Below are 20,215 nucleotides of genomic sequence, written 5' to 3'. Positions count from 1 at the left end.
CCGGGGTGGCGACACTACTGCAGGCACAGAGACCCCAACCCGTAGTTTTGACTGACCGAGAGCGTGCCAATTCCCACTTGGGATCCGGAGGCAGTTCCAGCTCAGAGACATTGGCCAGCATCGGCCCATCGCTGGAAGAGAGACGTGTAATCCGGACCAGGGGCGTGTTGGAATTCATGGAAGAGTTGGACTCCAACGACACCTGCTTGGGTAGAGCAAATGAAGTGTTATTGCCAACTGTATTCCCAGGGCAGGCAGCGCCTGAAATGGATCACTGAGGGGGTTTGAGCTATCTTTGCCCACTGACATCTTTCCAGTGATTTCTAAATGGGCAGTCTCCCACACCCTCCACCTCTCTCTCCTCTCCTCCCATCCTTGCAGAAATGCACTGATCTAAGCACCGGTGGTCAGGGTTTCAGCTGGTGGAAAGAAGCGACAGGTCAGCCAGTGCCCTCCAGCAGGCAGCAGGTATATAATCTGTACATTTGTTCCGTGTGCATCTCCACAGCACTTACAGCCTATGGAGTGACTTCTGTTCTTGCACTGCAGATGCCCACCACAAGCTTGCAGCCAAAGCCATAAAATCTGTATCCTCCGCCACGTGGTTTCACGTGGTGCCTTTTGCTCCTGCCTCTCTGCAATTACGCGCAGCAGAGCATCTCTAATGGCACAGAGGAAGAGGACCCTCTCCCACCTCCATGAGAATTGCTCTGGGTTCAGTGACCTCTGTGAAAGCAGGGCACAACTGAACATCTTCTTGCTCCCCAAATCCCTGCTCCACCAGGGAGCCTCGACTAAACTGCTGCCCTGCAAGACGTGCTTTCTGCATCATCCATAGCTGCACTGCCACCCCCCTCAGACAGGGGCAACAGAAATGTGGCTGCCTGGGAGCTGCTCATGAACCAGAGCCAGCTGCCACCACCTACTGCTCCACTGGAACAGGAACAAATGAATAACGGGTTTAAAATCCTAGACTGCAGCCAACTTATGTCCCTCTTGGGCAATGATTTTCTGGTAGAGCTTCTCACCTAGAGAGAAAATTTCAAAGCAGGGGCAGGGGGAAAGGGGGATGGCCATAGGGGGGAATAGGAATCTTGTATCTACTTTCTGTTACCTGTCTCTTGAGTGGAAATTTGGAGACTTTCTGTACAGTGGGGGTGTTCATGGCTTTTTTGTTTGGCATTTTCATCTTGTAGATAGTCACACTGATCAGCACCACAACGAAGAGACCAAAGCCAGTGCCGTAACTGAGAACGCCAGTGTACACTGAGCCTGAATCATCCATTTCCATGAGCTCCTCCGCTGCGGGGTGACAAGAGATGGCAGTCAGGACTGGGCAGGTAGCTGCCTGCACACAACTACACACGTGCAGTGCAAAGAATTTGAGGAGAACTTGCTCAGCTATGCCAATCTGCTGAGTAACTTCAGTAAGGGCACCCTCCTAGGCCAGTGGTTTTCTACCTGTGGCTGCAGCTAAAACATCCGTTCAGTCTGCCTTTTTGGGGGTAACCTTACTGCCTGCTGACGCAGCCCTGGGATTTCTAACTTCAGCTCACGGGCTGAAAACCACTGCTCTAGGCTGAAGGCATCTTCATGTGTGCGTGCTGTCCCTCTGACCCAGATTTTGCTTTCCCTGCACATCCACACCACATACCTGGATGCCTTGTATGTGCAAAGGCTGCAGGACTGGGGTTTGCTGCACTTTGCCAATTCGGCTTCTCCAGCAAAGATTTCCACTGGACCAGTGACTGCCCTGAGGGACCAAGGGGCTTGAGGGGCACGCAGGGGTAAGGCATCACACAAGAGAAAAAGCTTCATAAGAGCAATTTGAAGAATTATTTCATAAAACTTAGTTCTCCTGGGAAGAGGCTGAAGGTCTGGCCCAGAGAGATGGCAGCGTTGGGAGGGTAATGGCATGAGCCCATCAGCAGTGGCTACCTGCTAGCATGACTTTCTGGGGACCACCAAAGCTCAGCTGTGTTTCTCCCCTTGTTCCTTTCAGGACAGGCACGTAGACCAGAGGACAGGGTCACGGTGGGACTGGTCTTCTGTTCCCCAAAGGTGTGCTGGCATCAGAGGAACAGTCAGCAGTGAGAAACTTTATAATGAAGTCATGCTGGTGAGGTTAGCTCGCTAATGGCTTGTGTACATCACTGCTGCCCCAAAGCAGTGTCTTTGGCAAGCAGCGGGAGCTTTCCCCTGGCAGCAGCAGGCTCCGAGTCTGGTCTTTGGTGGCTGTGTCCCAGGGAACACGGGGAAAAGGCTGATGGTGACACTGGGGGCTGCATCAGCCTGTGTGCCAGCCCTGCAGGGCCAGATCCTGCCAAGCGGCCATCTCCTCCTGCGAGGAAGGGTTACCAGATCTCCCAGGATTGGGCATTATGGTTGGTGCCACAGCTCTTGCTGCCTTGGCTCGCACCATCTTGGCCTCTGCTTCACACACCTCTCTCATAGCGTGGACAGCATTTAACAAGCAGAGGTTCCCCAGGTGGGCTGTATCCCACAGCCTCCCTGTGGGCAGTGCTTCAGCGCCTGCTGCTGCACAGGCGACTGTCCTCCACTGCATCTGACTTCAATATAAAGTTCCACTTCAGTTTTTTTGGTGGTTTTTCTCCTGCTTATTCTTTGCTTAAAAAGAGGTGTGAGTTCAAACATTATAAAAGCAGTGTTAACAGTCAGATGAGACAGAGATACTCAAAATAACAGTCTTCTAACCAAAGGAAATGATTTCTTTCGTCCAGTGGATGGCAGAAGCAGAAACAGGATCAGATCAGCTATTACAGAGCTGGCAAATGAACAGAGAAAAGACCAGCAGATCCCACTGGCAGCAGGGTTGGGCATGGAGACCTTCTTCAGCCCCAGTAAAAGTGACTACATCCGAACCATCCGCACAGATAAAGTCAATATTAGAAATGCCAAAGTTTCCAGTTCCTAAACACATCCTGAGATGGATGTGTTGCAAGATGGACCCAAATGTGGTCTACAACTGAGTGAGCCAAAGTCGGGTGTATAGTATTTTGGGTGCCCTTGCAGTAAGGGTCTACTGAACATACTCCTGGTCTGTTCCTACACTGCAAGGCACAGCACCCATAAGATTCAATATGAATATTGCTGGTGCTTTCCTGGACTGTGCTCAAGGCTGCCCTGTAGCCAGAGGCAGATTCTGTAGGTGAAGGGACAGCAGAGCCTCATTCCCCTCTTTTGGAGAGCAAGCTCCTCTGTTGCATATTCTGTGGTGGCTTCATTGTCAATGAGAGCTTTGCACATGGAAGCACCACAAAACTGAGGTCATTCTGGCCACTGGTTTCAAGGCCACTGCAGCCTTCATCAATCCCAGCTGGAGCAGGCGGCATGCAATGCCCCTGGGAGCCAGAACTCCTGGGCTCTATCTACAGATGACTCTCCTCGACCTTCTGTGTGAGATCGCTATCTTGGCCTGTTCATCTGTGAAGTGGAAACCATGCTACAGGCAGGGACGGGTGTACTCACACCAAGAACTTATGTATCTAATTTTAGGCTAAGGTATGAGCTTAGACAGAAAGCTTTCACCGTAAGATGATCCACAGTCCATGTCCAATTCAAGCGCCCTGGATCATCTGCTGCAAAGGTTTTCTTCTCCCACTGGCAGTGTAAGAAGAAAAATCTCCTGATTTTGGCGCTTAACAGTCAGGAGAGGCTGTGAACACCTTCCTGTTATCTAGATCAAAAAAGATACTGGGCATTTTATTTGCTTACTGCAGTAAATAATTTTTATCCTGAGATGCAATGCAAAGTGTCAGCTGTGAGTATGCAACAGAGGTCTGCAGCAAATCCCAGAGGAGAGCCCTCCCTGGATAACGCCCCCGCTTCCAAGCAAGGGGTGGACTGCAGGAACTTGGCATTTCTAAAGCAAATTGTCAAGGCACCCTGGAGAGGGAGGGAGAGGCCAGCACAGAAGGAAATACCTGGTAGCACCGTCAGCCAAGCAGAGTGATGTGAGAACCCAATAGAATTCCCTGCGAGACAAGTATATTCCCCAGCATCCTCAAAAGTAACATTTCGCAAGTACAGAATCTCTAGCTCCTTATCCGTTGTGTTAACACCTGCCGTCTATGGGGAAAAAAAAACACACACATATAGAAAGAGGGAAAACAGAGAATAAGCCACATTCCCAGCAAGTGTGAGGACACCACAGGCAAATTTCAAAAGCAGATTAAGGTGGGTTGTTTTTTATTTTCCAATGGCCCATCTTCCATATTTATTTACTCATTCCCCTCTGCAACCTGTAGTCAAAAGCAAAAAAAAGCTCCCTTCACCAGGTTCTTACTCTGTCCCACTAAAGAAGCATGCAAGCAAAAGCATCCAAATGAAAAATTGCCCCCACAATATGACTGACCTTGGGTTAGTAGGGTGAGCACGAGGTGGGGGGTGGGGTGGGGTGGGGTGGGGTGGGGTGGGGTGGGGGGGTGGGAAGAAAGATGGTAAAAGAGGAAAGATGGAAAGAAAGGAGGGGAGATGTAGTGGAGAAAGACTCAAGTGCTGATCAGAGGAATATACAAATATTTTGGTTCCTTAGTTCATCGGAAAATACACAGTTTTAGAATTTTTCAGAATGTTTTCAAAGTGGACTTCTCAAAGCTATACATTGATTACCCAGCCCTCGATACTGTAGTGTAACTTAGGCCGGTAACAAGAAGGTGCCTGCAAAGAACTTCCCTGCAGTGGCACTGAGCAACACAGCAGCCAAACGCTCCGGGCTGGAGTCAAACTCCAGAGCCCATGAGGTTGCTGCTGCTTTCTATTTAATGTGTTTGCTTGCATGAGCCAATGCTGACATCTATTTCTCCATTACTTCGCCAAGGGACAGAACTGATTGTATCAGGTTTATGGGTGAAAATCTTAAAACGGCTTGGTTTTCCGGAGCTTTGAACATCACAGGTCATTAACATGCAATTCTGTTATCAGCACTCAATTGTAACGAAGGGAGAGGAATAAAAGTGTGAAGAATTGATAGCAAAATTTGACAGTCATTTTATTGTGGGAATTTTTCCATGGCAATTGCTGTATAGGCGTTACATTCTCGTAAAAAAAAAATTAGCAAGAAAATAAGATAAAGCCATTCAGCGTCAGTTGACAGGGTATAATACAAAATGAATAGTAATTTTAATCACTAGCTTCTTTAAAATGTTATAGCTCATTCTTGCAGTTGCCAGGGCCTTGGGACAGAGTCTGTGGTTTACCTGGTTTTGGTTTGCGAATGTGGAGCCAAAAGGGTTTTTCGGCTATGCCTACGAAATTGTTGGCTCTACACAGATATTCTCCTTCATCTTGTTCTGTCACATTGAACAGATTTAGGTTAGCATCGGCTTCAGCGTTTTTACTGATCCAAGACTGCAGGAACAGACAGAAACCTGAACTTCAGTAAACCAAACAATACCTCCATCGCACCTACATCAGCTAGGATTGACTGTTCACGGCTATTCCCTTTTTGGCTGTGGCAACATCCCCGGCTCACCCCGTGGTGAGAGACCTAACCCAGGGCCTGGGTGAAGAAAAGAAGTTGCATTTGGCCCCCAAACCATGTGCAAATGAACTCCCTTCCCTTCACACATGCAATTTCTCCTTTAAAACAGACCAGTTTCCCACTTCTCCATCTGACAGCAGCCAAAGGCCCTACAGTTTCCTAATAACTCTGCAGACAGGAGCACCAGAGAAACGGCTTAAACATAGATTTGTGTTTGCAACCCGGCTCAGCAAATACTGTTTCAATTATCAGATTCCAAAATAGAATTTGGAAACAAAATGTAAGCAGTGGCGGTCTGAAACTCGCTGCTGACTTTGCCTTTCAGAAATTAGCTGTAATTTTTTCCACTGCTTATAGGAGCCTCTTCTTTACTAAATAAAGTGGTGCATATAAATCAAACAAACTTCAGACTCTTAAGCAAGGGTTTTATTTCTCTTATTCCAGGCTGCTACAACAGCACATCAGTTTTTTCCCTTAACAGTTGTTTTTATTTTGGTTGAAAATGCACAACTGTTTTGGGTGGCCTCAGAAGTAGCCTAGGGACTGTCTAGAAAAAATATCAGCTTCAGTTCTGGAAATGAAAATAAAAAAATTGCTCTTCTCATTTTTGGCCTTACGGTCTCCAGCTCAGCCTCAGTGCCTTCGACTGCAAGGCCTGATCCTGCCAATATGACTTGCAGCCCATGAAAACCAACAGGGCGGCCAGACCTGACGGGTTATTAGGAACTGAACCCCGAGGTGGTATCAGAGAGGAGCTCCAGTGTCCACGTCTGATGGCAACCACCACCAGCTTTGACCTGATCTCATCTCTAAGGATTATGTGCTGGCAAGTTTGTCCGTCCCAGCTAGTGGGGAAACGTGCCTGCCTGCTGTTGCTGCCTTGTTTATAATTAAACCGGGCATGTTTCAATGCAGAACATACAATTTAGCCTTTGACAAAGCTTGGGCACAGTGCTGCCAGCCCCCGCTCTGTAACTGGAATGCATTTAGTGCTTTTCTGCAAAGAAAAAGAGGTTTCCTTTGATCACAAATTAGCCCAGGCTTTCAGGAACTGATGCAGGTGATGGCTTGGTTTTGCCAGGCTGTTTAAAAAATGGGTTGAAAGTACAGCATTCAATTTATCCATCTGGACTGGGGTGGGGTTTGCCCCCCTTCTTTAGATCTGAGGGGGGAACTTCATGTGCTGGGCACCTCTCTGTCCCCTTTGCCCCGATGGAGACCAGGATACTCCCCATATATTAACTGCCCCATAGCAGCTCCTACACTCCACAAAATCTCCTGAAACCAGGAGGGAAGGGCAGGCTGATAAAAAAGCCTTATCTCCCTGCAGGCACCTTGGCACTGGGCAGGAGGGAGCCTTTTCTAAAGCAGCTGTGGGCAGGGAAGGGTGTTAACAGCACCCTGCTCCAGCAGCACCGCCAGGATGCTGGGTCAGAGCACAGCACTGTGTGGCATGAGGGGAAGAAGTCTGTAAAGCCAACAGACTGGCCCCAAGATGATAGCAAGATCATTTTATCAGATCTTTATTTTTAAAAAACAAGCACAAACACATTAAAAAAAAAATCCCTGCAAAGCTGGGCCTGACACAGCTCCACAGAGGCCCAGTACTGGCGCACAAAAGATGCATCCCAAAATGGAAATGCTCCATGCCCCAGTGCTGATGCCGGCATTAATACAATTCAAAGCATTCCCGATTAACCAGAAGTAGTAAATAGACGTGTGCTGGTCCTATTCAGCAAAAAAATAAAACCAAACAAAACTTGTGCTTTCAAACGCTTGCCTGTGCTCCCCTTCGAGGAATGCGGAGCCTTTGCTGTCCACAGAAGAGAAGGTATTTGGCAATTCTAATTACCTAGCCACCCCGGTGTCGCTCCAACTTAATTTTAAAACACTATTTATACGGACTATTTACATGTTCTTTGCCACAGCAAAATGGGAGGTTGTGCTTGTGACACAAGGCACTGTTCGCAGCGGCTCTGCAAACTTCCAAAAGGTAGCACTTTATCCCACGGGGACCACACACAGAGCTCGGAGACTATACTAGATGGCATGTGACACAGCCAGCTATTCAGAGCTTGGTACTGGGCTGTGAAACCAGGGGGAAATTCAAACATGCATAATTCAAACACATTTGGAGAGACGGCGAGAAAATAAAAGAGTTTTATCAACTCGGAGAAGCACGTGTTGCCAGTCCTGAAGAACTGTCTCCAACCATTTCTTCCAACCAATCTGTTATTTCAATCTGTGTAATTATTTCCAGGGTCTCTGGCTTTTATTATCATGTATCTGGCTGAGTTGCAGTTTCGTAGATGCTGTCTGATAAGTGTTTGTTTTTAAAAAACTTCATACGAAAAGAAGGGTGTGTGCAGCAGAACGTGTTGGGGGAATGTCCATGTGCAGGACAACCTCAGTGTGAAACTGCAGGGCCAAAATCTGCTTTCAGCTATAAATGCAGAACCAGAAAACCTCCATTTGGCCCTATATATTTTAATAAAAACCAACACAGAATGCCTTGAATTATTGAAAGAAAGAAAAAAAAAAGATATTTTAAAAGTCCAATATGATTTTCACTCTGTTCTCTGTGATTTATGTTTACATAGGTTTACATAGGGGAAACGAGACCTGCTGGCTTTGTTCTGGCTGTAATCTGGAAGTTCCCTTTCAAGAAAGCATTTTAGCAAAGTCAAATCTTACTAAGTGACATTTTGCTAAATAAAAAAAAAACCAAAAACTTTCCGGAGCATGGATAATAGCAATGTTCACAGATGTTAGTGGCTGGAACAAGACTATCTTGGCTCTCAGGTGCTGGTAGTTCAGCATCATTTAGTACGTGCACGCTGTAGTGTGATTACTTGGAAAACGAAAGAATGTGTTTTAGTTGGGAACCTTTTATTTTAATAAGCCCCGCAAATACCTCTACTGAAGCTGCAAAAAAGGGTTACTTTTACAATTTTAGGTCAAATGCAATCTGACAGCCCTTTTATTATGCTGCATTTCTCACAGTTGCCTCAGCTCTTATAACTACTTTGCTTATCTGCGCCACTACAGTAGTTGTGTTATCTCTGGCAAACAGAAGAGCCTGGAGCATTGACTTTAGGGCATCTCTGCTGTACCCCCTCCAAAAAGCAGAGTATTCCACTGCACAAGCTTAAAGAAGGACTGCCCTGAGGGTGAGAAGAAGGAGCATGTACCAACCTTCAGCACCGTGACATAGGGCGTCCCATCGGGTCCGTATTTGCTGCCGTTGACTTCCACGTGTTTCAGCCACTGGATGTGAGGCTGGGCATCACTGTAGACCTTGCAATGAAACTCCACATTGCTCCCTACCACCACGGTCTGGTTGGCAGGGAGCCCTGCCTGCAGGATTGGTCGGTGGGGTGACCTTTCTGAAAAACAGAAAAAGAGAGGGAAATCCTAATTTCCTTGTCCTTCTTCCAGCAAGGATTCTTCTCTGAACACTTCATCTGCTGGCTTTTCAGCAGGAAGGGTGCAGACTGGGATTGTCCCTCCAGGTGTCCTGGCCACTGCTCTCCCCAGCGCTTCTCAAGCCAAACAGGGAAGAGCCACCTGGGAACGGAGGAGGCCTCTCAGCCCTGCCAGTCCTTCTCTGGCCCCTCTATAGACCAACTAACTAATTTATTGATCACCAATATGAGTCTGAATTGTTGGCCGAAAGGAAGCTTGTTGGTTTTAGGGGACACGTGATCCAGTACTTGGAGAAAGAAACCTGCTTCCCATATCTCTCCATGCACCTGTTCAACATCACCACAGATCAGCTGTTGAGGGAAAACAGTGAAATCTCACCTAAAACGTCAAGCTGGTATGTGTGCCTAATGTTTCCATATTTGTTCTCCACAACACAGGTGTAATTTCCTCGATCTGATGGCACGACACTCTCCATCACCAAGCTCCACTGCTGGTGTCGCAACTGGAAGAAGAGATCAAACCATCAAGCTCATGGTCAAGTACCCTCATCACCAGACCATTCAAATCAGTGAACAACCAGTGAGCTTCCTTCTGCACACTTGGCCAGCATGAATGGAGCCCAGAGTAGTCCTGAAAATCACAAGGACCCATTTCAAGGGTCATTAAAGGCTTAACGTGAAAAGGAATTAAGACCAATGCAGGAACAGTGCAACACAATGTAACATGCTGAGATTGCAACAGGGACTTGTAGATGCTTCCACAATAGTAACAATAATGAAACCAGGTGACAGCTGCATGTGGCACCTCTCATTAGAGTAATGACTTCAGAAGGCACCAGCTAAGGTAACTCCAGTCTGCTGGTCCCCTCTGCCAGACCACTCTGGTACAGAGACTCTGTCAACTCAAAATATTTTACTCCCATCTGCAGATCTTTACCAACTACTACATATAACCCATAAGATGACTATAAACAATAAAAATTGTACTTCTTACCCCATCTGTGAGATATTTTAAAGATGTGTGCTATGGAAGCAACAGGTCATGGCATCTGTCTGAACAGAAATGAATGTCTGTAATACAGTTAGTCCCCTAAATTCCCTGTAAAAAACACAGGAAAACATGCCCAGCCTCAAGTCTGGTCCGTAGGATGCTTGGTCAGCCCTTCTCTTTTGGCACCAAGTATTATACTAGTCGGTTTTCTGGATGTGGCTCATGTCCAGAGTTGCTGGCTGTTCAGTAGCAGAAGGGAAAGCAGAACCCTCATCTCCACCCTGACCTGCTGCCCTGTGATCCCAGCTACAACGTTTGTTTCTAATGAGTATAAAGGAAATAATGGATATAGAAAGCAAATCTTGAATTAATACAGAAAGCAATCAACAGTAACAAAGATGACTTCAGGATGCATACTGTATGAAAGCTCTCTAAATCTCTGGATATTAATTTGATGCCTTCTGCTTCCCAGAGCAAAACATTTAACTTTATTAAACATTTAGAAGGTGACTCCAAGGACACAGAAGCAGGAGATTACAATAACACTGCGCTACAGAATGTCAAGGGCTGATGGAGAAAACAAGGGCGTAATTGCTCCTGGAGGTTTCTTGCTGCAGCAGGTGAACTCAAATATGAAGTTATTTAACCTCTTTTGCTACACATAAATTGCATCCACATGGTTCCCTTTAAGGGGCCAAGTTGCAATTAAAGCCAGAATTTTGCAAAGGGAAGGCTTAAAGTCATAGGACTAGACAGCTTAGTTGCAAGATAAGCAAGCAAAAGTATTTTTAACAAAGCTTTGTAGATCTCTGCATCCCTGAGAAAAGCACTGCCGAGCACCCCTACTTTTCAGAGACTGCTGAATAGAGCATTTCCTTCCATTTCAAGTTATAGGATGCTGTGCCTAAACAGAGATCTCGGTTGTTGCAGATGTCTGGTCAGGTCTGACTGCACCCTCTGCCCACCCAGGACAGCACAGGTGCAGCTGAATGCCGAACCAACATTACACCTTTAAAGCAACATTCCACTTGGTGCATCTCTGTGACAGTGTGGCAATTACAGAGAACAGAGAGCCTGGACCCCAAGTTCACCTGAACATACCAGACTGGCAAGAAGTTTCAGTGCAAATTTGTGGCTCCTCAGTGGCTCATTTCCAAACTAGCTTGTCTCATAGTTGTGTCTCAAGACTTTTAATCCACTTTTCGGCATTGCAAAGTATTTGTGTCTGGAACCCCAGGAGGTACTCAAAGGATATGGGGCTCCAGATAACATGGGCAACTCCCTAGTCTGACCTGTATTATAAAATCAGGTCCAAATTAGGTGTTTTACTTAGGATGCACTTTCAAAGCACTTCTTTTTGTCAGGTTTATGATGGGGACTTTGGACTCTGAACAGAGAGGAAAACCTGGGGGGCACAGACTCACGGGGCAGAACTTGTCTGGAAACTCTTCTAGAAGCAATGAGATTTACTTTTTTTTTCAGGTTGAGAGAGGCATCTAGATTTAAAGGATAATAAAAAGGAACGTTCCCAAGTTAGGATAGTTGCCACACTTGATAAAACACTAGAAACATGAAGTGACTTAGTGCAGGCATTAATCAAGTGAGTGAGATACTGGAAATCCCTCTGGTTTATTTGGTGTTGTCATTCTTGGCTCCTTGTGAAACAAACATTTGCAGACACACTTAGAACCTTAGTCTGTGTTTGCCTGACTGGTATGCAAGTCAGTGCAATGGTCTGGGGAAGGCATAATCCTCTATCTCCCCTCCCCTCAATCTTCCCTTCTAGGGTCATTTAACACACACAGGCTTATGATATTAGAGATTCCAACAAGGATTTAACCATTAATGCTCTTTGGGAAATTTCATAAGATAAGTCATATGAATTTCTTTTCTTTACTAGTTAAGGATGAACTGTAACAACACTAGGTTAGTCTGCACTTCATGTTTTCAGTGCTCGCCCTTCCCTCTTGCAGGCTTTACACCAGGCAATCACAGGAGTTCTAAATGCCATTTGCGAGAGGCAGAAGTGGAATAATGGTCAGCTTGCATGTGCTGACCACAGAGCTTTCACAATCAACATTTAAACTCTTCCACACACTGAAAACAAATGAGAACATTCCCAGCTCACGGATTTCTGGGTTAAGATGAGATCGAGATGAAGCCAGCCAACCAAACTCTGCTGGATCTGGATCTTGCCCTTTCTTTTCAAGCTGCCTAATCCTGTTATGAAGTTAAGTTGTAACAGGGAATTTAAATCTTAAATACATCAGATACTGAGCAGGTTTTCAATCTCTTTTTCTGGTTCAAATTGCAGCTGATATCTACCAGTATATTTATATTGGATGAGATTTACTTTAGACTACTTACATCTAACCACAGCTCAAGAGCAAAAGCAAGCAAATAAGGGAAGGAAAATTACAGACAGAGAAAGATGTCTTTATATCAAGAAAGGGACAAAGAACTACACCTAGACAGATAGAGAGCTTAAACCAATCTTGCTGTAATTGGCCTGACATTGCCTTCAATAGCTCTTTTAAGCATCAGCTTGTTGCTGGAAGGTGCCCCTAGAGAAACAAAGCACAGCGATGCCAAAGATTCACTACCATGTTGCAGAGGATGAAATGTGTCAATTTAAACTCAAGGATAGATTAAAACCACTGGGAAGTGGGTAGGGGAATTGCTTTCAGCTTTAGATTTTATTCTGCAAGCATAATTTAGTACAGCTGATGTCACATAGTTTTGTAAAAAGCCGTTCGAACGGCACACGCAAGCCTGAAAACACTTCATGATGATCCTCACAGCCTGCAATTCGTGAAAGATGCTTGTGCTCTGGGAATGCTACCTGCCGAAAAGGCTGTTTACCCACAGGAGTTACTTCCCCACTTCTTTTTGCTCCTTAACTTTTCACAAGATCCAACCCTGACCGTGTCCTCAGCCTCATCCAGGCTGGAGCAGGGACAGGACTGAGCAGGAAGCTTCAAAGGCTTCACTGAAGCAATCACAAAAGGCTCTTTCAGGAACAGGTCTGAGCTAACAGGAAAGAAACGGCCCAAAACTGTGGGGAGGGAAGGCTTTTCTGAATCCTTCGCTGGTTTCTGGAGCCTGGCATGTTTTGCATGCCTAGCTCCCTTTCAAAACACTACAGATGTGGTAGGCATCAGCACACAGCTATTCAGAGTACTGATGAAGGTGCCTTCCTAAAAATCACCTTCTCTCCTCAGCAGCAGCCCAGGGATACGTCAGGGCTGGCAGAGCACAGGCAAGAACTGCTGCTCGAGTACTTCCTGCTACACTCATTTTGTTATCATCAGCTGCTGCCAGTTCTATTCTCCCCACATAAAACCAGAAAGGGGCCTGACTGCGACTTCACTACGGGAGCTAAGGGACTAAGCAGTAACAACAAAATCAGAGAAGAGCTGACTTTCCTATTCAAATCCTGCCATATTTCATCATATAGCACAGAAACTTCTGGCTAATTAAGCCATTTGAGTGCAGTGGGTTTTTGCATCCCTTAGTTTTATCTACAAACACAAGCCAGAGCATTTTCCAGAACACCTCATGGTAGAAAGGAAGGAGGGAGAAGCAAGCAGCCAAGGAGCAGATGCCATTACTCTGGCTACAAGGAATCCAGTACTTGACCAAGGGTCAGTGATTTATACCACGAGAATGTTAATGACCACCAGCACGACAGCCCAGCTCTTTGGTGAGGTCCTTCCTACACCTTCAAAGGATGACAAGTCAGTTTTCCTTGAAAGCTGGGAGTAGGTATGGCTTGGTCTAACAAGTCTCAATGCACTGGGTTAATCTCCAGAAATCAAGACAGAAGTTTCTGCTCCTGCTTTCTCATCACTGTCCACAATGCAACCATAAACCCAGCCTCATTTTTACCTACTCCCTGACAAACCCAGAGGGAACTGGCCTTCAATCCCAAGGGACAGAAGCTCTTTTTAACACTTCGATGTCCAGCAATTACTATGGCTACAAGAAACACTTGCATTCCCAGAGTCAGGATCGTGCACTTACATGTACTTACATGTTACTCACTGTGAAATACAATTTTCTACAGTTGGTAGAAAACTCCTGACAAAAACAGAGATCCAGACCAAGGCCTTACCTTGATGCCCCCAATCCTATGCTCTCCTTTGAACTCCTTGCCATTTTTCAGCCAGTAGATGGAAGGAGTTGGGTTTCCACCCGCAGGACATCGGAAGCGAACAGTGTTGGCAGCAGGAACTGCCAGCAGCTTCTTCTCCATCTTATCTGGCCGGGTCCAGAAGGGAACACCTAAGAAAGGGAAGACCAAGTTTAACAGGCCCTTTTCTGCTGCTGAGGATATCAGCTGGTGAGCAGATGCATTTGAGGAGGCTTTGGCATGTGCAGAGTGACAGTTAAATTGCTACCTGCTGCACTTAAGATAAATGACGCAGAAACACTTTCCAGCTAAATGACTCTCATAGACATAGACAGGGTGTTTGCATTTTAGGTTTGTGATGAAAGGTTCACGACCAGGTTCTTGTCTCGGTAATGCCAGTATAAATCTGGAATAGCCGCTTTTAAATCAACAGGTAGAGTTATTCCAGATCAGGATGAGAATCTGGCCTCAGCATGTAAAAAGAGACAGATGTACCTTCAGGACAATAGTAGCCAAGAAACACGAACAGCAGAAAGATGTTGGAACTGTAAAAAAAGTTGATGGGCCAGCAAGGGAGCAGAGAAAAAGTGTTAGCTGAGTGCATTGGAAAATGTTGCTTCTCAGTGAGCACAAATGTAGTGCAGCCTCCTTAAGGGAAGGAAAGGAAAAAAAAAAAAAAAAAAAAAGCCAGTGTCAAACTGGTTTATCATGTTTATGTTCTTTAAGTACAAGTGATTTTAGTTTTAAAGATTCATGTTACCTTTGAACACGGATAACTTTTAAAACACCAGTGTTAGCATGAGATACTTTTTATAATCTGCCTCAAGTGCAACAATGTTTCTTGGCTGTGTTACAAACATTACATATTAGCTCCAAATTAAGGCGGCAGCAGCAGCAAATTCATACTGAGAAGAAAATTTTTTTGTAAAGCCTCCCAAGCTTTCATTTCTGCTTAAGGCAACACCGCCGAGTTGCATGTGGGGTGCTTCCCTGCCATGCCAGGGGCCACGTCCAAACCCCCAGCTCTGCGCTCCACACCAAAGCCAAAGGGAGACGGGGGCAGACAGCGTTTGGGCTGCAAAATAGCAAAAAGGAGACCGAAGAGCCTAACTGGCATCTCCTCCAGATGGGAAGGAAGCATCCACAGACATGGAGTACCCAAAACCACCAGTTGCAGAGACCCATGTGCTACTGGCCAAGACAAGTGGAAGGTGCTGGTCCTTCAAGAACTGTCCTGGAGAGCACAACGGCCGCCAAAGATGTGGGGAAAACATGCTGCTGGCCACTCCCACAGCAGTGATGAAGATCAGAAACATCACCCAGCATCACAGCCCCAACTCAGTGCTACCCTGAAGCCTCTGCAATCCCCCTCCCCTTCACGACAAGGGTATACAAAGTTTTCCCTCTTGTTGCATCCCTGTGAGATGCACTCGAGCTGCTCCCTTTCTTCAGTGCTCCCTGATGTACTTAGCCTCAACATGTTTGGCTCCATGACACCCATCCCTTTGCAATTCCAGGTAAGTCAGTGATGACTCCACCTTGGTCTAACTCGCCAGTGTCCTCTGTGCAGGCTCCCTGCTGCATTTCAGCTCCAAGGCCTTGCAGGCAAGGTCATATAGCTCAGCCAAGGCAATCCATGCACCCACCCATTTTTTAGTACCTGCTAACACTCTCTACATGGTCCCCTCTCTCCATGGCTACTTGTGAAGCCCATTTGGCCATGAGGAACTGGATGTCAGGAGCTACATCCAGGAGGCCATCCACTGGGCACATCGCTCTCATGTCTCATCGCTTTTCCACCTCTGCAGCCGGGCAGCTAGATATAGGTAGATGCCTCAGTAATGTGGTCCCAGGGAGAGAAATCAGTACTGAGTGCTTGCATTTGCCCTCAGATTGCCTGGGACAACACACTGTGGTGCCTGTCAGGGTCAGCTCCACGTACTGGAGGGATGTGGTGCTCACCCATGCTGCATAAGCCTCATTTTTTAAACAAAACTGCTTAAGGCCCTTTTCGTGCCAGGATGGCACCAGAGCAGGAGTACAGCTGGCACAAACAGAAGCAAAAGAAGTAATCCCTGCAATTCCCATGTTCCTGCAAAACCCTGGCTACAAATTTTGCTGTGAAACGACAGCACATCCAGGAGCCCTCAAATGCTACGGTAAGGTGAGCTAAAGCAGGACATCATGTAGCCACCTACACTCCAACAGCCGAGCTTAGAAAAATGGTAGAACTGCACAAAAAAGAGGAATATTCCAAAAAATGTTAGAAAAGTGGGTGCAACCCCTAAAGGAAGAGTAGGTCTTGATGATAAAGGAAGATGCTGCTATTGCATGCTTTGGGAAGGGCAGAAACCAAGTAAAGGCTGGGCAAAAGCCCAGGCAGCAGCAGGGGGGTGAATCTGGAGGAGGAGAGCTGGGGTGGTGCTGGGAAGGCTGAAGAGGAGGGAGCTGCAGAAACTATGTTGGGAGACATCTGGTCCTTGGTTTCTGAAGCACTGGCTATTTTCTGGCTGAACGCTTCATTTTGGCAACACACCCTGATTTCCTGGAGACTTTACAGGAGGTTAACAGGGCTACAGGGAAGAGTTCAGGGAAAGGCCAGGCATGGATGGAGAAGTCCCGCTCCACCAATGCTAAGAAAGGCAGCTGAATAACCTGCTGTTTGTTGTTTGATTAACATATCTGCCTACCATAAATCCCATTTCATGGCATTAGTGACACTCACCCGGGCATGAGGGTGTAACTAGATCGCATGGCCGCCCCGCCAGGACCAGGTTCCTCCTTGGGCTGTGCTTTTGCTGGGGTTTCCCCTTTCTACACCAGCTGCCTGTTCTGCAGGTAATGTTTCTCCACGTTTTCTCACTCAAAAGATGAGTTGGAATCTCACAGGAGACCAATCAAACCACTGACTGCAACCTTTGTCACTGAAGCCAAGGGAGATTTTGCCATTGGACATCAGAAAGGAGCAACATGGGACCCACGCAAATTTCCAGCAGGGGATATTCTCCATGTGGAGCAAAAGCAGGATCCACTCCTCCCTCCTGCAATTAGACATGGCTTCTTCCCCAAGTGCCTTCGCTCTGTTTGGGTGCTATTCCATGGGATTCGGGGCTCTCCAGGGCTGGGCAGCCCTGGATTAACATGCCAAGATTCAAATAACCAGGACATCGCTCTCAAGTCAAACTGCAACTGGAAGAAAGTGTCTACACACTGAAAAAGGTGCCTTTGTTCTCACTCACAGGAGCAGCGAACAAAACATCACTGCTTTCGGTTTGCTGTGCCCCCAGAGTCCTTTCATTACCAGTTTTTAAGGGGGTGAAAATGTTGCTAACTCTTCTTTTCAAGCAAAGCTTGTAAAGCTCCAGAGAGTTTTGGGAATGAGAAAGGAGGAAGGATGAAAGACAGGAAAAATTTCTAGAGCCGCTTGCTCTAAATTAATTACAAGCAATGATTTTGCATGTGCAGGTGTGGAAAAAAAAAAGGACCCGCAAACATTATCATCGGCCCTTTCCCATCATCAAACACTAAGCCCGACAGTCCATTTTGTTCGTCAAAGACACCGGCCACCCATCTGACTGGAATGACCAATTAAAAAAACACCCGAGCGCGATACTTGGAATAATTAATACAGCCCAGCTCTCATTTAGCAATGAGGAGCTGCCACAAAATTCTGCGGCAGACAGAATCAACCCTAATTGTGTAATTTCCCCAGCTGACGCCTCTGAGTACACAGCCAGATTTAATTGGAGATTATAGGGGCTCTTTGAAGGTGCTGGGGCTACGCAGCGGGGGCTCCAAACAAACAGATACAGAGGGGTAGGGAGCACTGGGGCAGAAGAGCAGTGTGTGAAAAGGGAGTTTTGTTTTTGTTTCAGGGCCAGGAAAAACAGCTGTAGAGAACAGAGGTATTGGAAAGCCTCTTTTTGCATAGGTGGACCACGGTTTGTGACAAGGCTGCAACAAATGGGCTGACGTTTTGAGGCTGCTGAAGTTCCCCTTTTTTCTTTTCTGCTGCCCATCCCTAAGGGATGCCCGTTCCTGTATTGCCCTTCGGAGAGAATGCTTAAAGGAGTGAGCAGAGCAAGGCACTCCACGTGGAGGGCCTATCTCTGTGCTCTCCAAGAGTTTTTGCACCAAATATTAATTTCTTCTGGGACATATTTCCTCTTGTTCTCTTGCTTTGGTATTTGCAGCTCCTGTCATTCAACAATTTTGGGTCAAAGCCCCAAAATTAACAAGACTGACTTCAAACTCATGAGTATTGGAATCAGCTCTCCAAGCTCTTCTCTATACATATGAGGGTAAGAAACTCCCTTGAACAACACAATTAAGCCAGAAAATTAACTTATCATCGCTAGGAGCCAGGAGACAAGGGGTTTATTCAGTGTGTGTGTGTGTATATATATATATATATACACACACATATATATATATATGCACATACATGCAGTATGGCAACATGCAGTGAGCCAGTCCTGAATAAATACGGTAACTATTGGTTATAGTTTTCTTTTCAATGAAAGCGTATTTATTTCTTCACTCCTCCAACTACTGACCATGGCTATGTCTGATGGCCAAGCAGGGGCTCATACAACTCATTAGTAGGGTATTGTTTTGCCACAGAAAATAGAGGACACAGGTTTTTGGGCTGTCCATAGGACACGGTACTGGTTACACCCACGTGTGCACCTGCCTGGGATGGTCCTGCAGCCCCTGTCCCTGGTGGGATGTCCCAGAAGCAGTGGTGCCAGGGTTAACAACACGGCTCCCCAGACTCAAGAGAAAGTCTGTGAAGGTTAAGGGGAGGGTCTGTCATCAAACCAAGCAACATAAAGCACATCCATGTCATGACACGCCATGAGCTTTCACTGAGCTGGCACGTTAAGCTAATCAACAGTTTTTAAAGCAGAAGAGAATCCAAATTTTTCCAATAAGACCTTTAAGCAAAGCCAGTTGTTACCTTTAGGTCTAAAAAAAGACACAGCCTCAAAGTCAATAAGACCCAGAATACAGGCTATAAATACATGAGGCTAAATGTATGTTTTCCTTTCCAGTGAAGAAAAACGTGTCTTTCTGTACCATAAACCAGCTGATGTTTTGTGATACCTGTTGCTAAGAGATGGGAGTTTACTACAAACCACATAAAAAAATAGTACAGAACGATTAATTGTGCTCATCAGAGCTGCTCTGCAGCAGGAACAAATCCTGACCAAACCTGAGCCTCCACCAGGCTTCAGGAGCCCTGAGCACATCTGCAAAGGTGCCCAATACCTCGCAGGATCCGACCCTTAATTAGAAGCTATCAGAAAACCACTAACTGCTGGTGATGGGTTTCCTGGCACCATAACTCACTGTTACCGTCCACATACTGCACGACACAGTGGTACGAATGTATTACAGTGAGGGACTTGTTCTAAAGAGTCCTGCATGTCCAACACTATGGGCAGGAGAAATTTTCCAGTCATGTTGAACTTCTGCCAATGTACATAGCTGATTGGGAGTTCAAATGCAAGACATTTATTTATTAAAAACACATACACACAGGCAGCTCGCTTTGCAGAAATATAAAGAGCATGATAAAACACAACACTAATGCCTCTGAAACATGCAATGATCCTGATTAGTGCTATTGCACTTAAAGAAAGCACCGAGAGGCTCCATCCTGGGGCTCCCTTCCCCACGCAGAGCAAAAGAAAAAGCCAGCAAAGCCAAAAGGCTTGCTGCCGCTTACAGCATCAGTAAATTTGGCCCTTGGCTAGCGTAAATTTTATGCTCTGGCTCCAATCAAGATGCCAGTAAGGACCAGAATCAAAACAGCTACAAATAAAGCAGGCCAAGGTTTACAGTGGTGTAAATCTGGCATAACATTGATGTAGTAAAAAAAAAAAGGATAAGTGTGTTTGCCTGGATTTACATACAATGAAAATTCATAACTCTAGCTCATCAGGTCTCCCCCAAAAAACACTCAACATTGCTGCTGCCGTAGGATATTACAGCAGCACTATCACTCTGGCAGCTACTTCTGAATTTTTAGATAAACACCATCATGATCACCGACATCAACACAGAGAAAGAGCTGCTCTCCAACCAGCTGAACATCTAGATGAGCTGCTCCACTTCAGAGCTACCTCTCTTTGAAAAAAAAGGCCTCTGCCTCCCAGAAA

The 20,215-nt window shown here is 46.1% G+C and overlaps 1 protein-coding gene across 4 annotated transcripts in view; it reads right to left on the bottom strand.

The window, feature by feature from the left end:
* Nucleotides 1–20,215, bottom strand: part of FGFR3 (fibroblast growth factor receptor 3) — a 55,617-nt gene that overhangs the window by 7,528 nt on the left and 27,874 nt on the right. Inside the window, exons 5-10 of one of the 4 annotated variants that reach the window (XM_055726532.1) lie at nucleotides 14,034–14,203; nucleotides 9,308–9,431; nucleotides 8,699–8,889; nucleotides 5,220–5,370; nucleotides 1,115–1,302; nucleotides 57–205 (exon numbers count right to left, since the gene is read on the bottom strand). In XM_055726532.1, coding sequence (XP_055582507.1) covers nucleotides 57–205; nucleotides 1,115–1,302; nucleotides 5,220–5,370; nucleotides 8,699–8,889; nucleotides 9,308–9,431; nucleotides 14,034–14,203 — 973 coding nt within the window. Of the gene's footprint in view, nucleotides 1–56; nucleotides 206–1,114; nucleotides 1,303–3,944; nucleotides 4,090–5,219; nucleotides 5,371–8,698; nucleotides 8,890–9,307; nucleotides 9,432–14,033; nucleotides 14,204–20,215 lie in introns of all 4 variants that reach the window. The other 3 variants (XM_055726536.1, XM_055726541.1, XM_055726545.1) reach the window with 3 other exon arrangements.

This window comes from Falco cherrug, chromosome 1 (assembly GCF_023634085.1).
Source record: "Falco cherrug isolate bFalChe1 chromosome 1, bFalChe1.pri, whole genome shotgun sequence".
NCBI classification, from domain to species: domain Eukaryota; kingdom Metazoa; phylum Chordata; class Aves; order Falconiformes; family Falconidae; genus Falco; species Falco cherrug.
The sequence above is the reverse complement of the archived record's forward strand: the minus strand, read 5'-3'. Positions and strand labels throughout refer to the sequence as shown.